Source organism: Carassius gibelio, chromosome A7 (assembly GCF_023724105.1).
Source record: "Carassius gibelio isolate Cgi1373 ecotype wild population from Czech Republic chromosome A7, carGib1.2-hapl.c, whole genome shotgun sequence".
NCBI classification, from domain to species: domain Eukaryota; kingdom Metazoa; phylum Chordata; class Actinopteri; order Cypriniformes; family Cyprinidae; genus Carassius; species Carassius gibelio.
The window spans coordinates 27,454,085-27,474,298 of record NC_068377.1 but is presented as its reverse complement, the minus strand read 5'-3'; the positions used below and the strand labels follow the sequence as shown (position 1 = coordinate 27,474,298).

General features: G+C 35.1%; 2 protein-coding genes across 3 annotated transcripts in view; one reads left to right on the top strand and one right to left on the bottom strand.

Moving 5' to 3' along the window:
- Positions 1 to 14,492, top strand: part of LOC128017032 (tubby protein homolog) — an 80,729-nt gene extending 66,237 nt beyond the window's left edge. For both annotated transcript variants that reach the window (XM_052602087.1, XM_052602088.1), the window contains exons 5-12: positions 5,855 to 6,031; positions 6,600 to 6,721; positions 8,933 to 9,124; positions 9,595 to 9,707; positions 10,185 to 10,299; positions 10,573 to 10,671; positions 11,055 to 11,226; positions 11,849 to 14,492. In XM_052602087.1, the coding sequence (XP_052458047.1) occupies positions 5,855 to 6,031; positions 6,600 to 6,721; positions 8,933 to 9,124; positions 9,595 to 9,707; positions 10,185 to 10,299; positions 10,573 to 10,671; positions 11,055 to 11,226; positions 11,849 to 11,982 (1,124 nt within the window). In that variant the 3' untranslated portion in view covers positions 11,983 to 14,492. The remainder of the gene's footprint in view (positions 1 to 5,854; positions 6,032 to 6,599; positions 6,722 to 8,932; positions 9,125 to 9,594; positions 9,708 to 10,184; positions 10,300 to 10,572; positions 10,672 to 11,054; positions 11,227 to 11,848) is intronic.
- Positions 14,493 to 14,571: 79 nt separating this feature from the next.
- On the bottom strand, positions 14,572 to 18,552 carry LOC128016319 (protein RIC-3-like). The gene is made up of 6 exons (XM_052600805.1): positions 18,246 to 18,552; positions 17,616 to 17,824; positions 16,993 to 17,071; positions 16,344 to 16,431; positions 15,716 to 15,861; positions 14,572 to 15,638 (listed from the first exon to the last, which is right to left on the bottom strand). The coding sequence occupies exons 1-6, from the start codon at positions 18,361 to 18,363 to the stop codon at positions 14,824 to 14,826; spliced, it is 1,455 nt and encodes a 484-aa protein (XP_052456765.1). The 5' UTR covers positions 18,364 to 18,552; the 3' UTR covers positions 14,572 to 14,823.
- Positions 18,553 to 20,214: the final 1,662 nt, after the last annotated feature.

Genomic DNA, 20,214 nt, shown 5'->3' with positions numbered 1-20,214 from the left:
ATGCTGTTTGGATCCAATTAAATTTTAAAATATTTATTTATTAACTTTATTTAACAAGGAAAAGACTCACTGAGATTGAAATCTCTTTTACGGGAGTGTCGTGGCCAAGATAGGCAGCCAAGTTTGTGTAAACAAATAAACAACAAAGTTACAACATACAATACCTACAGTAAACTGACATAACACAGTATGTATAACCAATTAAAACAATCACACACCACTCTCTAGATTATTAAGTAAAAATAAATATAAAAATAAGTCTCCTTTTGGAGAAGATTCCAATCTGAAGTGGTGGCATATTTAAAGGAAGTTTTACCAAGATCAGTTTTGACAAGGGTCACACAAAGATTATAATTTGATTGAGAATGTAATTAATAATTGTCAGACAAAATCTTTTGAATAAAACAGCAGAGATAAAATGGCTTAATATCAATAGATATGCATTTCCTCCAAACACTCAAAGAAGGTCTTGCAACTCTTTTGTTTGGTTCACAAAAATGTGTTGGAAAATTTACAATCTGTTATAAATCTCAAAGCACCATGGCACAAAACATCCAAGGAGGCATGAAGATAAGAGGGAGCATGCTGATACACTTTATCCACACAATTGAGAACCGGTAGAACAAAAAAAAACAGACACTAATTTCAGTAATACTTTGTATAAAGCCTGTATTTATAATACATTATAATGGTGTTCTTAAGGCATTATAATGAATGCATAATGCAATATAAAAAAAACTTATATGTTGTATCATCTCATGAATATTCATAAAAACAGTTGTAATATATTATGTTTACTTATTTGTGGTTATAACTTTTAAGAGTATGATGATGTGTAACACAATGAACATGTTGCATCCACTTTTACAATGGATTATATTTCTCATAGTTATAATTTTTGTATTATAAGTCTTGTATCTTGACATTTTTCTTATGTTACTTAAAGCGGTCAAAGACCACTTATAAGTAGTAGTAATAATAATAATACTAATAATAATAATAATAACAATACTCTCAAACAGCCATAAGATCAGATATCAGATCATATGAATGTGTAATATGACATGTTTGCTTTGAACTATTTTTATTGTAATATCGGTTTGATTATTTTGATGGTACCCTTTAGACTTCTGTTGATAAGTAACTCTGCAACTACATATCAACTACCGGTCATTAGACTATTAGTTTGTCTGCTACTGTAAATATATGCTAATACTTTATTTTGATGGTCAACAAACAGATAAACTGAATTTAAGTGTCTTTGCAAGTACATCAACTTATTCTACTACACTAGATTTGACCATTCGAGCATACTAATACTCTAATGAGAGTTAATTGGCATGTAGTTGCAAAGTTGCTTATAGTCGATTGATTAAGGGGCCATTAAAAAAAAAATGTAACCATGTAAAACATCACATTTTTTCAGTTGTAGTATTACGCTAACATCAATTAATTAGCATTAGCTCCACAGGAAACACTCAAATAACACTCAACATCTAACCACTCACAAGGTGTAGTAAGATACTGCCCAGATCTTAAATGTCAAGATTGATACAGCCCATTATACTATAAATTAAGTAGATTTAATATGGTGTTTATTGTGTGTTATAAATAATCATACTCTTAAACTTAAAACACAAATAAGTGATTGTTTTTATGATAAATTATACTTTTTTTTTAAATAATGCATTATAATGCCTTAAGAATACCCTTATAATGTATTATAAATACAGGCTTCTTAGAAAGTGTTACCCTAATTTCTTCCTCCCACAGAATGAAAAGCACAACTTAATGTAATGTGTTATCAATAATAATACCCAGGTATTTTTACTCTGACATCGAAGTAACTTGGCTCCCCTGAGAAGTCCGAAGAACAATAGAGTTTTCTTGAGAAGTTTTAGAATTTGAAAATAACATGCATTTTGATTTTCCAACATTTAAAACCAGCTTCAAATCACAAAACCTGTGTTGGATAATATCAAAAGCAGACTGTAAAAAAGCAATAAAAAAGATTGCTGCTTAGAGGTGGGTGAACAATAGATGATAGTATCATCTGCATAAAAATCGAACCTTGCATTATCAATATTAAAATTAAGGCAGATTACTGAATAATAACAGCCCCAACACAGATCCTTGTGGGACTCCCTTAACAACCTCCAGAGGATCTGACTAAACACCTTCCATCTGTACACATTGGGTTCTACATCGGGAGCTTAGATGAGGGTCTATAGTTATCCATTAAAGAAGCATCAACCCCTTTGACAGGGGAACTACAAATGCTGATTCCCAGATCTTAGGGATTGTATTAGTTAATGAAAAATTAAACTGATTTGTCAGAGATAGATAAATAAAATCAGCCGCTAATTTTAAAAACAACGGAGAAATATGATCTGGACCTGGCGATTTATTCACATATAATTATTTTAAAGCAGAACGAAGATTGGAGATAGTAATTTGTTGAAAATCTAACTCTCTTGTCCATTTATTATGTTCAGCTTTAAAAATTCTGTTCAAATTTCTATAATTATTTGCTTGAAAAAAACAACAACAACCCTGATGCAATAAAATGACAATGCAATAAAAAGCATTTGCTTTTTATCTAAAGGTTTTGTAGAATCTGTCATTATATAAGGGGGAAGCTCTGTGATTGTTTTGTTACCAGTTTGAAACTTATTATTCCTCCATGTGTGTTCTTTTGTGTTCATCAGAAGAAAAAAAAAGTCATACAGGTTTAAAACATAGTTAATTTGCTTGCAAATTGGAAAAAAGTAAACCAATAAAAAGCACATAATTCCAGTCAAACATCAGCTATTGTAATCTGCCATCTCTCATGGAGTGTGTTTGTTTTAACTTCCACAGCTACAAACAATCTTATCATGTCTTCCTGTTCCCTGTACTGTTTTTGTATTTAATTTCCCCTCATCTAAATCCATTTCCCTTTGAGAGTGTGTTGAGGGTTTTCACTGCTTTCTCTGTCAATGACAGCGTGGCACATGGCATTAATGATCGCACCCCTGGAGAGGAACCAAACTGCTGTTGTACTGCCAATATTTTTTCAAGAAAAAAACAAAATCCCTTCTAATACTCCTTATAAGAGCAGCCACTGTCTGCCTGCCAAGAGCAGTTCTGAGATGACCTACTGCAGCCTTCATCAATACAAGACACAAACTTTCATGAAATAGACAAATAGGCGCAGGGGCTCAATCCATCAAGTGGTGATGCTTTTAGCTCAACTTCAGCACCAGTATGACACACAAGGGAGCATTTGGATTTCTTGGGGGCGAAAACATTTATTTTTTGCTTTCATATGCTGAAGGTGTTGCTTTACATTACAATAATAAAGTGCTGCAGGGATGGTATGCTTTCAAAGACCAACCCAGAAACCTGGAATTAGCCATTGACAAAAAGCCAATAGGATTTTCCATTTCCTTTTGATCACTGCGTAAAATAATCTATGACCGACAAAAGTTTATAGTTCTTAAATATTTTGTTTATCAAGATAATCTCTACAAATGAACACAACTTTTATGAATTTTGAAGTATAAATACAATCACCAAAAGTCAATAATCCGCAGCATATTTATTTAAAATCTACAAGTTTGATTTAGAATGGCTCGCGAGACTTTGAATATACTGTAAACACAACGAGTCTGTGCATTTAAAAGCAAACTAGTTATTATTAGATTTTATAAGTAAGTAGTTCTAAGTAAGATCTAAGCAAGTAGTTTTCCTGTTCTGGGTGATCACATTAATGTCTCCACCAACCTCTTTAGTCCCAATTATACACTTGTTTGCAACCACCTTTCTCAAGACAAGTTAATACTTAAAAAAAAAAAATAATCACTGGTGGTGTTATCTTGAATAAAATGTGCAAAGCAAGTGTTAGCCTCAGACCTTATTCCAGGCATTTAACTAAAAACCCATGTATTAACTTCAGGACAATGGAACTGGAAGTTCAAAGAATAACATTTATTTCTGGGTTCTAGGACTTATTCTTTTTTAGCCCTCTATTTTGTGAGAAGAGAACCTACTGTAAGCACTTCGTGTAAAAATAACATGTTTGGTAGTTTTAACTTTACCAATCTAGGTTTGAAGACTGCTTTCTTTAGTTTTACAAAGTAGGTTTGATGTACACAACATTTATCTGGAAACGGGTATGGATGTGGTTAGAAAGAAGAAAAAGACTGCAAAAAACTGAAACTAATTGAGCCAGATATGCTTTAAAAAATAATAATAATAAAAAGTTCTGCTTGTCTGAACAGAGCTACAGTATTTAGTCACCTGTTGCTCTTTTATTATGGTGCTTCTGAGACTGTGATAGCAGAACATCATCTCCCCCACAATCGTGTAGCAGCCCTTGACACAGGTCATGTTGCTTTATCTGCAGAATAACCTGCACAAACAGATCTGTGACTCACAAATGATGATTTCAAATCATAGATTTGTTTCTCAACCCAAAGCTGTGAAAGAATAAGCTGATGCAAGAATCTTGTTCATTTTATTCTTGATTAATCAATATTCTCTGTCTCTCTGGCTTTTTCTCTGATGATTACTTACCTTGTTAGGGAGCCCCAGCGTCTAAATGCAGTACTGATTATTCTGCAATCACAAGCACTAATGCCTCTCAGCCATCTAGTCCGGGCTAATTCTCTGACATTGTTCAGCAAACGAATCCCTGGAGGGGGAAAGAAGGGTCTCAGTAGCTATAATGACTTGATATGGCCTGGTTGGATGCATGGATAGATGTTAGCTATAATCTGGACGGTTGCATGTAGCTGTGCTTGACTGGGACAACATGTTCTTTCACTTATAGTGACTATTGGGTGAAATATAGAATCCAGGCTGACATAAGAGCATCTGATAAAAAGACAATTCTTGAAACCCCAAGGGCACTTAAAAGCATCAGCACATGAAAAGCTAATTGAGAAGGTTATATATTGCATACACTACCAGCCAAAAGTTTGGAATAATTAAGATATTTTTGTGTGTTTTTAAAATATTGTAAGTCTAACGCTTACAAAGGCTGTCTTTGATCAAAATAAATAATAATATTGTTATATTGTAATGGTAAAATTAATAATTAATATCAATAGCTATAATTTGAAATATTTTTACAATTAAAAAATATTCAATTTGAATATATTTTAAAGTGTAATTTATTACTGTGGTAGCAAAGCTGAGTCATCAACAGCCATTACTCCACTCTTTAGTGTCACATGATACTTTAAAATTCCTTCTAATATGTTGATTTCTTAAAAAAAAAAAAGGGAAAATAAATAAATAGTTTTATTCCGATCAAATTAATCAAAATTGAGAGTTAAGACCAAAGATTTATATTTCAAATTAATGCTCCCCTTTTAATCGTGCTATTCATTAAAGAATCCTGAAAAAAATTGTTTCATTTCCACGAAAATATTAAGCAGCTAAAGCTGTTTTCAACATTGATAATAACTTAGCAAAAAAAAAAAAAAAAAAAAATCAGCATATTAGAATGATTTCTTAAGAACATGAAACTGAAGACTGGACTAATGACTTGTCATCACAGGAATAAAATTAATTTTAAAATATTTACACTATATTACTGTTTTTACTGTATTTTCTTTATTAAATAATTGCAGCCTTGATGAGCATAAGAAACTTTTAAAAAGCATTTAAAAAAAATCTAAATAATCCGGTAAAAACAAAGGACCATCACTTAGACCCTAATACTGCAGAGCAAGTCATTCACGCATTATGATTTAAATGTCTGTCTCCATATTTCCATGAATGCCATCATTTGTGTGATACCAAAGTGGAGACAGGTTGGTTGATATAGTAGAGTTAACAGTGTTACTGTGTTGTGGTGGTACCACAGGAATTGATGGGCCCGCTGCCTTCCAGGATGAGGGTCAGGAGCTGGGCAACCAGATTCAGATCCTGACAGTGGGCCACTCACCTGCCCTGGAGAGTGAGGCAGAGGGCCAGGGTGAGGCAGTGGGCAACACACAGTCACAGGGCAAACAGGACCTACGGGTCACCATGCTGAAGAAAGGTACACCAGTGATAGTCCTCAGGGTAACGCAAACGAGAGCGGAGAGAGAGACAGATGGAGAGAATGCTGCCATCTTGAGACATGCAGATTTGTAGATTGTTCTTCAGTATCACCGATCGCCTAACATGCAACACAACGTCATGTTCCTATAATAACATCATCTGGTGACAAACACTTTGAGATCTTACATGCTATATAGCACTTAGATTCAGTGTCTGCCTCTCTCTCCTCCTTCTGTGACATATTTGGATTAAATCATGTCTTTACTGTCTGCATGACTTATTAGAATCGGTATGATTGGATCTGGACTATGGACAATAATTTTGTCTTAATATAATTTTCAATTTTTCTGCTAATTCATAGAACTGACTAGGAGTGGTGTTTTTTTTTTTTTTATCCTAAATGTAATCCGTTGGTTTTGTGTCTAATGCTCTTTTGGCATCAGAGTGCAGTTATTTGCACTGCATAATGCCTCCATGTTTGCTTAATGCCTGCTGCTGTTCTCTCCACATGTTCTGCTTTTGACACACTATTTAATTAACTCCTCAATATTTTATCTTGTTCAAAGGAATCTCCAGTAGCATGAACTTTGATGAAGAAGAGGATGAAGATGATTTGGTCAGCTCAAGTTCATCTCAGCTCAACAGCAACACAAGACCTGGATCTGCCACCAGCAAAAAGTCCAGCAAGGTAGACTGTTAATAATGGTTACCATAATTACCTTTTCATAACTAAGAGGAGACTGAAGATAAATATTTAATATCCGATTCAAAACTTTGGTGTCATACATTTTTTTTTGTTGAAGAAATGCCATTTATTTCTTTTTTTATTCAGCAAGGATGCATTAAATTGATCAAAAGTGACAGTAAAGACATTATCTATTACACTGATTATAAGAAATGTTGAAATTTCTTGTGCTTCAAAGCATTGAATACTGGAGTAATGGCTGCTGAAAATTCTGCTTTACCATAACAGGAATAAATTACATTTAAAATGCATTAAAATAGAAAACAATTATATTTAATTGTAATGAGTTTTCACAATTTTATTGTTTTGGTCAAATAAATAAAAACTCTTGATCTTTTGAATATAGTGTATTTTGTCGTTTTGTTTGGGGGGGAAAGGTGTGTGTGTGTGGTTTTTGCACTTCAAAGTATGCATTATATAAAAATAGTAGTAAATAGTAAAAAAATTTGAACTTAAGCTAAAATTAAGAAGGTGGAAGTCAGAAAAACGTTTCATTGTTCCTCCCACATTAGATTTTTTTTAAAGAAGTTAATCCTTTAAAATTATATTGTTATATACATATGACTTTGAATACCTGTACAGATATGATTCAATATGGATTCAAATGATTATTTTAAGCATCATAATGTATGGAAATGCGTTAGTATGGTACTATATACAAGTTATGAGATGCTTAATGCTGTCATGCTTAATATATAAAACTCTTTTTACAGTATGTACTAGAGGGTCACTGTTCTGTCACTAAGTACACCAAAGGGACCTTGGCCTGCAAAAAAGTTAAAGATCTGTGGATTAGATGCAGTTCAGTACCAATAAGAGTCTGACTTGACACCCACAGTATATAATGCATTGCTGACCAAATTTATATCATTTTTGTTGATTCCCCAACTGCACTTTTGCATAGTGAAGGTCATTCCTTGTCCTTTGATGTCTAAACTGAAGCTTGCCTGCTATTTTGAGCAGTATATGTGCGTTAGCTCCAAATGTGAACTCATCTGTGTCCAGTTATATTACATGTACAATGCTGACACAAGCAGTCTGTGGATTGTCATGCTAGGATGTATTCTCTTGTGTCTATCTTGGCACAAACCCTGCAATGCTGAAAACAGAGGGTCAGAGTCCCGTTGTTTCCTATGGCAACGGAGAAATGATTACTTTCTTAAAATAACTTGATGGAAACCATGCCTGTATGAAACCCCTGCTCTTACCACTGTTTCACTGGTGATCACAATGTACAGTGTTTTGTAGAAAATAAAAATCTATTACTAAGAAAACTGTATTAGTAGATAAGTCAAATTGGGAGAATTCCTGTAGTGTTATGCATTGTGACTGTAATATATTCTGAAGAAAAAAAATTCAAGTTTATTTTTATGCTTTTATTATTTGAGAGACTACATGGAGATTTTTTAAATTGTATTTATTTGTCACACTGCAAAAAAAAACATTAAACTAAAATCTGTAAACTTTAAAGAAATGGTCCTTATCTCATATTTATATGTGTGTGTATATATATATATATATATATATATATATATATTTACTATATATATATTTTTTTCCCTCATGTTATTTGTCTGTTATCCGAGTTCTTCCAGTAAACTAATTTCATGGGAGTCTAAATTCGGATGTTATTCATTTGGTTGTGTAGTTGCTCATCCATGTCTCTTGGGCCTGAACCTAATAACGTCACTGGGTTGCTTTGTTGCTCTTTAACATTTCCATTTTAATCCAGCTGCTTACATTTCAGACCACAGGGACATTTGATTAATATACACTGGGGTCCAAATGTCAAGCAATGAGTGCACTAGTGAAAATGCTTATATAATGTAATCTGTGCAATTAAGTTCAACTCACACTTTTATGTGAACATTTTTTTTTATTCACAATTTGTTGTTCTTGTTGCTTTCAAGGTTTAAATATAACACATATCTTATTTTTCAGTGGGTGTTCAGATTTTTATTTATTTATTATTAAATCAGCTTTTTTTCCTCATGTCTCATACTTTTTTATTTATATATATATATATATATATATATATATATATATATATATATATATATATATATATATTTATTTATTTACACTTTGCACCCTTCTCTTAACGTAAATTTATAATTGACTGGGATCAATCTGTATCTGCCTAATCAATGACAGGAGGCGACCTCAGCTTCCAGCCCATTGGCCAATGAACCATCCATCGACGTAGATGACCTGGAGGAGTTCACTCTCAGACCCGCACCTCAAGGAGTGGCTGTGAAATGCAGGATCACACGGGATAAGAAGGGCATGGACAGGGGGATGTACCCCACCTACTACCTCCATCTGGAGAGAGAGGATGGCAAGAAGGTCAGACACACCGAAACAATGATTATTCGTCATTGTATATAAGTCATCGTTGTTTAGCACCAGCAATCAAGCCCAATCAGTGACACTCCATTCTTCCAATTTGCCAAAGGGCTTGAAATGATTGATTCTGATGAAAGGAACCATATTTAGCCTGCAGGGAGAGCTAAATGACAACTCAGCATAATATTGCTGCGCTTGGTAAATGCTTATCCTAAAATCAAAAATCATATGTTAAAAGCCATGTTTTATAGCCATCTTTTTTACCTTGTAGAATAATACATATAGCCAACTTCCCTATATGTATATGTATATCTATATGTGTTATATAGTTGGTTGTCATTTCTCAAAACAATATATGGAAACGCCGTCTCTGATTGTTTGTTTGTTTATGTCTCAATCTCTATCGGATGTTTTTGATGTCCGTTTTGTGCTGCTGTTTCGGTGTCCAATTAAATTCTGTTATACTTTAGGTTTTCCTTTTAGCCGGGAGGAAGAGAAAGAAGAGCAAAACATCCAATTACCTCATCTCCATCGACCCTACTGACCTATCACGGGGCGGCGAGAGCTTTATTGGCAAACTGAGGTAGATTTAAAGAGGTTTCATTGTGTCGCGTGATTCATAAGATACAGTAGCGTAACTTAAAACTATGCTGTTTTTTTAGAGACAAGAGACATCTGTCTCTGTCTAAACATTCAAGAGGGACCTTTAATGAGTCTGTGTGAACCTATTTAAAACTGTAATTGGGTTCATTGCTGTTGTGCAGGAGTGTCCTCGTTCATATGAGGAGAAAGCCACTGTGTGCGTTCTAATGTCTGAGTCTCATTACAGCTGCTTAAAAACATACATCTTTGATTTTGTATATGTTACTATTCCATAATTCTTATTAGTACTAAAAAAAAAAAAAACTTTAATTTGTATTATTTTTCTTCTTTTGATTTTGGTGTGAAATGTGGCCTGAACATATTCTTGACAGTCTTTGGGAGCTTCATTCCTTTGCTGTGACACGCTGAAAACTTCATTGTAAGAACTTCATCAGTAAGTACGATGTCATCCCCACAGATCAAACCTTATGGGTACCAAGTTTACGGTATATGACAGCGGTGTGAACCCAGTCAAGACCACCTCCAGCCTAGAAGCAGGGAATCTACGACAGGAGCTTGCCGCAATCTGCTACGTGAGTTTGTGAGCATGATCTCGGTCAATGGCCAGCACAGAGCCAGCACCCAGCCCTGAGGGCCCTGCATTTCAGAGCCACAAGCAACCATGAGCCAAGCCTGACCTCTGCTGGCTGTTTTTTTGCATAGCAATACCACTGATGAAGGAAAAACAGGAAATAAAATGCTAGTGTAGATGAATGAGTTCTAAGAATTTCTCTTCAGTGAGTAGATTTGGGTCACATGTATATAAACATGGTGACTAATTCGGATGTTTGTGTTCTGTTCCGCAGGAAACTAATGTTTTAGGGTTCAAGGGGCCTCGGAAGATGAGCGTCATTGTTCCCGGAATGAACATGGACCATGAAAGAGTCTCCATCAGGCCTCGAAATGTGAGTGTAGGGCTGTTTCAGATAGCATAATGCATAATCCAGCATGTAGGCCTATAGTTGTGTTTAAATAGGCTGTTATTAGCTACAATCTCAAAAGGTTCATTGTAATTTTTTTAAATACAAAATACTTAATCAAAAAAACTTTGATCAAAGGCTGTTAAAGGATGTCAAGGTGGAAATCTTTTTCAATTTGTTAATTTAGATGTTATCATTTGTGTTACATGACCAGTAAAATACTAGGTAATGTATTACTTATGTAAAACATTAGTCTGAGGCAACCAGTGATCCTTGGCCTATTTTTTATATACAAATGTTAGCATTAGTGGCAAAGTTGCATGCTCTAATGGAAAGCTAATCCCCCACATCTGTCTGTTGTTTTGCAGGACCACGAGTCTCTACTGGCTCGATGGCAGAACAAAAGCACTGAGAGTGTGATAGAGCTTCACAACAAGACGCCGGTCTGGAACGATGATACACAATCATATGTGCTCAACTTCCATGGCAGGGTCACCCAAGCATCTGTCAAAAATTTTCAGATCATTCATGACAATGACCGTGAGTTAAAAATGATCATCTTAAGCTTTGTGTACTGCTTGCATGGTTTACAAGGTAACAACAATATTCGTTTTAGAAAAATATAAGCCTTAAAATGTAATTCATGTTGTAGAATTACACACACACACACACACACACACACACACAGTTTGTTAGGTTTCAGTATATAACAGTAAATATACAACTATTTGAAATTCTGTAATCTGAGGATGCAAAAAAATCAAAAGTCGCCTTTAAAGTTGTCCAAATGAAGTTCTTAGCAATGCATATTACTAATAAAAAAAATAGTTTTAATATATTTACAGTAGGAAATTTACAAAATATATTTTTTGTAAACTGATTTCATGTTACATCCATCTAAAAATACCTGTCTAAAATAACTGAAAAGAGTGTTTCAGAAAAGTGCTAGCATGACTTGTTTGCCAAAGCCACTCTGTTTGATATTTTGTATCTGCAATGCAATGAAAATCAGATATTCGAAATAGTATTTTTGAAATAGTGTCCAAAAGTGTCCAACCACTACATACTCCAGAGATGGATTGTTTTTTAGAAACCACACAGAGAAGTACCTGTTTGTTTTGTCTGTATTCTCATCCCTGTATTCTGTCTTTCATGAATGCAGCGGATTACATTGTGATGCAGTTTGGTCGTGTAGCAGAGGACGTCTTTACAATGGACTACAACTACCCCATGTGTGCCCTGCAGGCATTTGCTATTGCTCTGTCCAGTTTTGACAGCAAGCTAGCCTGTGAGTAGCCATCTCTCACTGCCAGCCACAAGAACGAAAGGACCTAGCCAGACTGCTTTACAGTCCCAATCACTGAGTAAAGGGCTGTGGTGAACTCCAAAGCAGCTGGGTCCCTCTCTCAAGATCCTCCATTGGAGGCATGACTGCGTATCGAGTTTGTTTCTTTGTGCGAATATGACTGAGCAAGGTGGCATTTCTACTTTTTAAAAAAGGGCATCACAGTTGGGGGAAAGCACAAAGACTTCAAAGCTCAAATGTGGGAGTTTATCAGAAGAGGATGCATTCGTTTAATTGACAGTCAAAAATCTCTTACTCACTTTCTTTACTTAACCGTCAAGCTAAAACTAAACTTTTGCTAATGTTCAAATAAGGATCTTTTACAGTAGTACTTCTGTCCCTAAGGTTAAAAACTAAAATCATTTTGCCATGGTCATAATTCTAAAATAATTAATGTTTACTAACCTATCAGTTATGATTTTTCACAAGAAAAATAACATGTAGCTGTGATGTAACAATTTGGATATTTGATTTAATGAACTTTTTGCAATATGACTTCCATATGTGACATTTCTTCAGCTACAAGTCACTTGTCTCATACAATGTCTTTTACATATGTAATGTATCAGTTCATTCTTCACAAGGACTCCGAAGCCAGTATGAAGTATGACAGTCTGACATATTTATCCACTATTTATGTATTTATAGATTTCCATACCATCTGCTGCTTGTGTCTTACCCCATGCCAATAATTCCCCGTGCTTCAAGCACAAAGCCTGACCAAGGTGCCTCCACATTCGAGCTTTTGGTGTGGATTTCTTAAAAAAAATCATTTGATGAATGTGTGACAATTCCACAAAATAGATGTCATCATTATCACTTTGTGTCCATCTGCACAGTTCTGCAAACGGTTTATCTACAGTTTTCAAGGGAACATGAGACCCAAAAATGACATTTATATAATTTAAACAAACCAAAATGAATGGTTCACCATATCCAGATCCACACCAGAAGCTCTGGTGTGAAAGCCCCTGAAGTCCTACATGGTGGAAGAAGTGTGTTTATGTGAGGGTCAATACCAGGGTAAGTACATACTGTAATCACCTCATACTGACCCACTACATTTGTAGGGGAATGTACTGAGCACTTTATTCAGAGATGAATGGTGGAAAGCTGTAAATATTGTGCCTTTGGATGAAACACTTGTGATGCTTGAAGTTGGTGAGATGCTACATTGTTTTCTTAAGCCAGTGTTGTTTACATGCACTTTTAAAAGTTGGATTTCTGGCTGCTTACATTAGTAATTTGCCATAGAAACATTTTAGTCCAACTGAAATTTAACCAGTCTGATTTTTTGGGGTCGGACTATCAGAACTTGATAAAGTGATTGTAGTTTGATTATAACTGTGCATGCAAACATACTGTACTTAGCAACATAGTTGGTTCAAGTCATCTATTTAATTTCCTGCTGCATGAGGATAATTGTGAATCTGTGGATCGAACAAAGCATCAGCGTGGAATTTAGACAAAACTCACATCATCATCTATAATTGTATTGAACACTTCTGTGTCTTTGCTGAACAATGCTGATGAATGAAGAAATTGAATAAGTGAAGCTGAGTTATCAGTGTGGCAACTGAACTACAAACATAACAAAACATAAAACCTGCTGCACACACTGCCCTTAAAGCCAAACTATTCTTGAATAGTCTTCATATGGCCACACTGATTTACTAGATCTGCTCTATTATGCATTAGCACGACTCAAGGTTTCTTTTTATCATACTGTTTTTCATTTCAGTCAAACGTCACAAAAACGTTTTGGAAACCGGAGATAAAGATATATTTTCATTGTCTGAAATCATATAACGTTAGTGTTAAATGAATGTGTTTTAGAGAAATCAATCTATCATCATTTTTTTCCCTGCTGAGAGCCCCTTGGTTTAATTTTGAAAAATATCAAGTTTGTTGTCCATCACACAAAATATTCTTAATTGCACAAAACTGTGCATTTTAAGTTAAAACAACAACAACAACTAATATTTCGATTGTTTATCCAGTATAAAGAGATTAAATTTGCTGTAAATGGCATACCTTTTTTGTTACTATTCTTTTTGTCATAGAAATGTTGTGGCTTCAGACATCTGTCTTTCCCCTGGAAAAGTTTTTTTAATATTACTTTTTTAAAGGAAAATGTATAAAATATATGTAAAGTTCTTTGGCCAATTTGCAAAGAAATCTGTGTAAGTTATTAAAGTTTGTTTTTTAACTGCCTCGTGAAACCATTCCAGCACTCTCTATACTTCATGTAATGCTATAACAGTTTTTGGGTTCGCTCTAAATGGTAAAAAACTGAAAATTAGTGCTATTTTTCATTGTTTGGGAAAAAAATCTCACCACTCTTGTGTTAAAGTGATAATGTATAACTGTTATGTCACACTGTTTTGTAAAATGTGTACAGTGGTCAGTATACAGTGTTTGTATACAGTACTCAAAATAAAACTGAATGTGAATTTTTGCATCTCAAATATTTAAGATGAAATCATTGCATTTGTGGTACAGTGCTTTACAGCTCATGAAATAATGTTCACACAAAGCCATTTCTGTTTGGAAATGTTTTATTGGCAAAGACTTTTTTTGGAAAAAGGGTCTTGAAAGTGTCCATTTTTGACACAACATACTCTAAAATCTTCTCTAGCTGTTCTTGGAAACAGATGAAAGAGATCTCATAAAAGCCTAGATAGTTACAGAGAAACGGTTTCCTTAAGCAAAGCAAGAAAGATTCACAGGAAGGTATTTTTAAACTACAGGATAAACGAACACAAGACTATTGTTTTTTTTTCCCAGGCTGGTCACTTCTTCACCTTTTGTTTCTTGTGACGCATTCGAAGAGTCCCAGAGGCTTGAGCTTTGGTAGATTCTGACTTGTTGGAGATGATAGTTACCTCAGGTTGGTATGTTTGTAGGAAGTCAAGGAGGTCTACTTCCTGTTCCTCCGATTCACATTCCACTTCATCATTAAATCCCAGGCTCTCGGCCTCCATCAGAGGATCCTCCTCCTCCTTCTCTGTCTCACTCTGCCCATCTTCATTATGTTGATCTTCCTCTTCTTCTTCACAGTCTTCTTCATCACCGTTTTCTTCCTCTTCATTCCCTGCCCCATCATCCTCTACCTCCTCTTCTTCTTCTCCATCATGTTCTTCTTCCTCCTCTTTCTCATACTTGCAGCCAACAGCTCCACCCTTTGGATAATGGAAGACGTGTCTGTGATCGCTAAAAGTGATTTGTCGTCTTCTCCTGCTTGGTTTCTGCTCCTCCTCGTTTTCACCAGGGTACTCGAGTTTCTCATCATCCTCATCAATACTTTTAAGAAGACAGGGCTGGTCTTCTCGAATCTCATCCTCCTCTTCCTCCTCCTCATCTTCATCCTCATCCTCTTCATATTCCTCTTCTTCTTTGTCGTCCTCTTCTTTTTCTCCTTCATCATTCTCCACTTTCACCTCCTCATCAGGCTCATCCTCCTCCTCCTCTTCTTCTTCCTTCTCCATTCTCTCAGCAAGCTCCTCTGCTGTGAGTATGACTTGGTCTGGTTCTTCAAGTATAACACTAGGAAATCTGCGTCTGCGGGAGGTCATGTCATACTCTGGGTAGGTCTCCTCTGGATAGCCTTGGGAAGTAGTAAATAAAATGTAATTCAAGGACCAAGAAACAACAGCGGACCCAACACAAAGCCTTGAAGTATACCTTCCCAGTCTGCAGCGTAGGGGGCCTCCTCGGCCTCCTCCTCTGGCGAAGCTTCCTCTCGTAACTGTCTCTCCCGCATCATTTGGGTGATCTCCTTCAGCTGTTTGAGCTTTTTCTCCTCACGCCTCCGTGTGCCCCTGCGTGACCTGAAGTCAGAACCAGTGGTGAGACAGAAATACGTTATTAAAAGCAATTTATTACAATCATTGCAAAAACAATATACACATTCTTTCTAATTATGAAGCTGCAAAACAAATGTACCACTGTTGTTCATTATTTTAAAAATAATTGAAACTTGTCAACAAATTGCACAGGCTGCTAAAAATAGAAAAGGAAACAAATATGTTTCCTCAGAAGAATATGGATATATGTTCTGTGAATTAAAAATAATAATAATTTGTATTTGGCAGATCCTTTTATCCAAAGTGACTTACACTGCACTCTAGATATGCATTATAACAGTTAATGCATTTCTTGGGAATCATAATGCTGTGAAATAGCACTTTCCCTTTTAAAAAATGGATTCCAATTTCCATTTGAAGTTGCATGCAGATCATGTCAGTGCTCTGTCAGCTCTTGGATCAGTAAGATACTGGATGGTGCAAGGAGAGAAATACGATTTGATTACCTGGTAGATGGGTGGACAACTTTAGATATTCTCTTTTCTCTGGCTTTTTCACTCATTCTGGCCTGCATTTGTGCCAGCTGACAAGTAGCTGCCAGGGAGACAATTGAATGAGGTTTAGAGTCACATAAGATACAGATATTCACTCAAACATGTGGCCGCCACACTTTGTAGTTTCATTTAAATCATAAATTTATTTAAATAGCAAAATTGTAAGGATAGTTTGATCTCTTCATACACGTGCTGTACAGGGAGTGAGTGCAGTACTGATGCTCTATGTCAGTTGCCTCCTCCACCCTTTGGTATCCATTTGTTGAATAGAGCTAAACCTCTTACTACTGATCCAAAAGACATGCAGTTAATTGGTATTAGGAGGGGCTAGCCTTCTAAAACATTACTTCTGATTGTTAATCCGGGTTGAACAAAAGGGAGAGAACAAAGCTTTCCATGTCTTGGACAGGATCTTAATCTACCTTATCTGGAGTTGCATGTGGTTTAGCTACAGAAATGCTGAGAATGAATGCAATAAGAGTAAAACAGAAATGTGATTTTAAAAAAAGGTCACAATTTTACAATATGGTGCTACTAAGATGAGCATCATTATTAGGTACATAATGTTGTCTAACTAGGTTTGATGTATATGTAAACTCACGCATCTCTTCAAATGTGTATTCTGACTGCAGCATAGGGAATCTGCAACCTTGTCGATGAGGTTTGTCCTTAGAGGTCAGCTGTTGAAAGATCAAAGTAAGCATAACTGAAGCATATGTGTGTGTGTGTGTGTGTGTGTGTGTGTGTGTGTGTGTGCGCGTACCTATGGCTATATATACACACACATATACATATAAGAAATTTATTTTCTTCAGCTAGGATATTTTTATTTATTAGAAGTGACAGTAAAGACATTTCTGGACTCATGTGACCCTGAAGATTGTAGTACTGTAATTGCTACTGAAAATTCAGCATTGGCATCACAGGAATTCATTACATTTTCAAATATATTGAAATACAAAACAGTTCTTTTAAATTGTAATAACATTTCACAATATTACTGTTTTTTTTTTTTTTTTTTTTTTTTGTAGTTTTGATAAAATAAATGCAACATTGTAGGAATAAGAGACTTCTTTCATAAACATTAAAAATCTAACTGACCCAAACTTTTGAACATTTCTGTATATATTAAAGAGCCTGCTAGATCTTTTCTCTTGGGGAATCAGTCTTACAGGAGAGCTGCTGAATGGAGCCATTTTCCAAATAGCTTCTGGTAAGACTCACTTTAAAGAACAAGTAGATGATATAAAGGAAAATCCCAAAGCCATAGACGGGGATGACCTGGCCCAGGAGATTCGGCTTGCCAACACCTTTGGCTCTGGCAATGGCCTCTGGGTTGTAATGCTTGATGTAATGAGAGTCTGTGTCCCAGTGATCATGATCTTCAGAGAATGAATGTCTGTGTCGTGGGGGAGGAAAATGTCCTGGTCCGACTTAAAAAATAAATAAAAAAATATAATTATTTTATAGACACTGCACTAAAAAAAGAGCAATTTCTATTCATTTTTTTCTGTATAAAACCAGTGGTTATCAAAAATATGAATTACAAAAATTAACTAAATTAAACTAAACTAATTGACATATATGAAATCTCCTTATAATGTTATAATTATCCAATATTATTATTCTTTTTTTTTTTTCAATGGTTACGGTGTTAGGTTTTGTTAGGAATAAATGAGGATAGATTTGTTTAGGAATGAAAGTGATCCTCACATTATGAAGCCACACACGAGGAGCTGGTAGAGGTTAACAGGGGACCTGAGCACAGAGATCACAGGGATGGTAAATCAGCACTGACATTACTGAAACATTAAACGAGGGATGATGAAGGATTACATTTTTGTCTCATCTTACCCTCCGACTGCGCTGTTTCTTTCTTCACTCTGGGTAAAAATAATTTGGGTAGAAATAAAGACATACAAAGAACGATGCAAGAGATCAAGGTGATCTTCTGACTTGTTGAAACGGCCATATCGACACGACGGAGAAAACCGATGCTGTAGAACAAATGGTGAGGAGCGTCAACATCACGACATCACTTTTACGAAATTTCCTGTTGATTCGCTGAAGCGGGATTGACTGGAAACATTAATCCGCCTTCTGAGTGAGATTAGACTGACGACACATTAAATCAACTCACTCAAAATCATCAATCATATTTGTGACCTGTTATTAACCTGTTTTATGAGATCATTTAGTCTTTTACTCTTTATTGTAATTTTATCGCTGCCCTTTTATTAACACACAGAGGATATCTCATGTGTCCATAAGATATATCCCAAATTTACATTCCATTTTTTTTTCCAGATTTGTGTAACCCAACTGCATTTTTTAATTATAGGCTATTATTATTATTATTATTATTATTATTATTATTATTACTGTTGTTGTTGTTGTTTATGATGACAGTGATGTGATGATGATGTCGTGTTCGCGTTCTTGTTGTTGTTATTCACCTATTCGTCCAGTAGATGGCAGCGCTGTCCTGATTATAGCGCTCATCAGACCTCATTAAAACCTTGTATTGAGATCTCAAGTTCACTACAGATAAATACATTGTATAGGTTGTGGGCAATTTGTCTTAATATATATAACATTTAAATGATTGAAAACCATTTTTTTTTCTTCCATATAAAATATATGTCCCAAAGTATAACATACATAAGTCATTAAATAATGTGTTAAATTCATTAAATATCACCGCATTGCATCTATATGACTGTTTTTGTGATAACAATGATCTACTTAACTAAGAAATTGTTGTTCATTTTTATTATATTATTATATAATATAATGTTTTTCATTTTAATGTAATGTACAGTATATCAACAATTTTACTGACCCATGTTCTATATATTTAATTAAATGGTTTTTAAGATAGCTTATTTAAGATATTATTTGTATTTTCTTACTATTTATGATGAACCAGTCATCAAAAGTCTACACAGTCATTTCCATTTTTATGTTAATTATCTCTTTTTTTAAAATAATCCTCTCTAAGGCCTTTGAGTGAGTCGTAGTCTACTTTAGTGTGACAATGCTTTGTTGCTAAGATAAATAAATATTCATATTAATTTCCAATCCTTCCTAATTAAAGGCTTGAGTTTTACCACATGCAGATTTAATGAGCATGTGACAATAAGCTTTATTTATTATCATTAGATTTTTTTCAGTTTTCAAAGAAATGGAGGCAAGTGGAAATGTGAATTGTTCCTTAAGTTCGTCATGTTGATATAATGTGAATTTACATGAGTGCTGCTATTTCCTGCAGAGCTCAGACTCTTTCTCCAGGCCGGCTCATCTTTTATCCGTTTACTGAGCTGCTCTGTTATCAACTAGCTAATTATTCTTCATTAGGCTCAATTTAAGTACAATGGATGCATTGCCACGAAAGTCACCTCATAAAAAACCCACAAGGCCTGTGCAGAAGGCTGTTTAAAAAAAAAGGTTTTGTCTGCTTTTTCATGAAACTCATTGTGCTTCTACTGTTTCTGCTAAAAGCAAAATATGCCATTGACTCTTATGAAACGCTTGTGCCCTTCCTGTCGTGTGAGCGGTATATTCACATACATGGCAATCTACACACCTTCACCAAACAAAATTGCTTTCAGAAATAGCAATCGTTTTCTTTCTCTATATTCATGCAAGTGATTTGTTGTGCAATGTGACCCTACTCAGTACTAGCATACCAGGTTCGCATCTGACCCCTTTTCGCTCTCTCTCTTTCTGGCTCTAAATCAGTCAATTTATTTCCAAATTGCAAGTTGAGTGTGGGTGCAAGGGCTTCTTTCACTGCTGGGGTGAAATATTAAATCAATGCACA

Excerpts from the sequence above, each read along its gene's own strand:
- LOC128016319 (XM_052600805.1), bottom strand. The coding sequence starts at position 18,363 with ATGGCCGTTTCAACAAGTCAGAAGATCACCTTGATCTCTTGCATCGTT. Across the intron at positions 17,072-17,615 it reads TCATCTACTTGTTCTTTAAA|CTGACCTCTAAGGACAAACC; the intron begins GTGAGTCTTACC and ends ATCTTTCAACAG. Across the intron at positions 15,862-16,343 it reads GTTGTCCACCCATCTACCAG|GTCACGCAGGGGCACACGGA; the intron begins GTAATCAAATCG and ends TTCTGACTTCAG.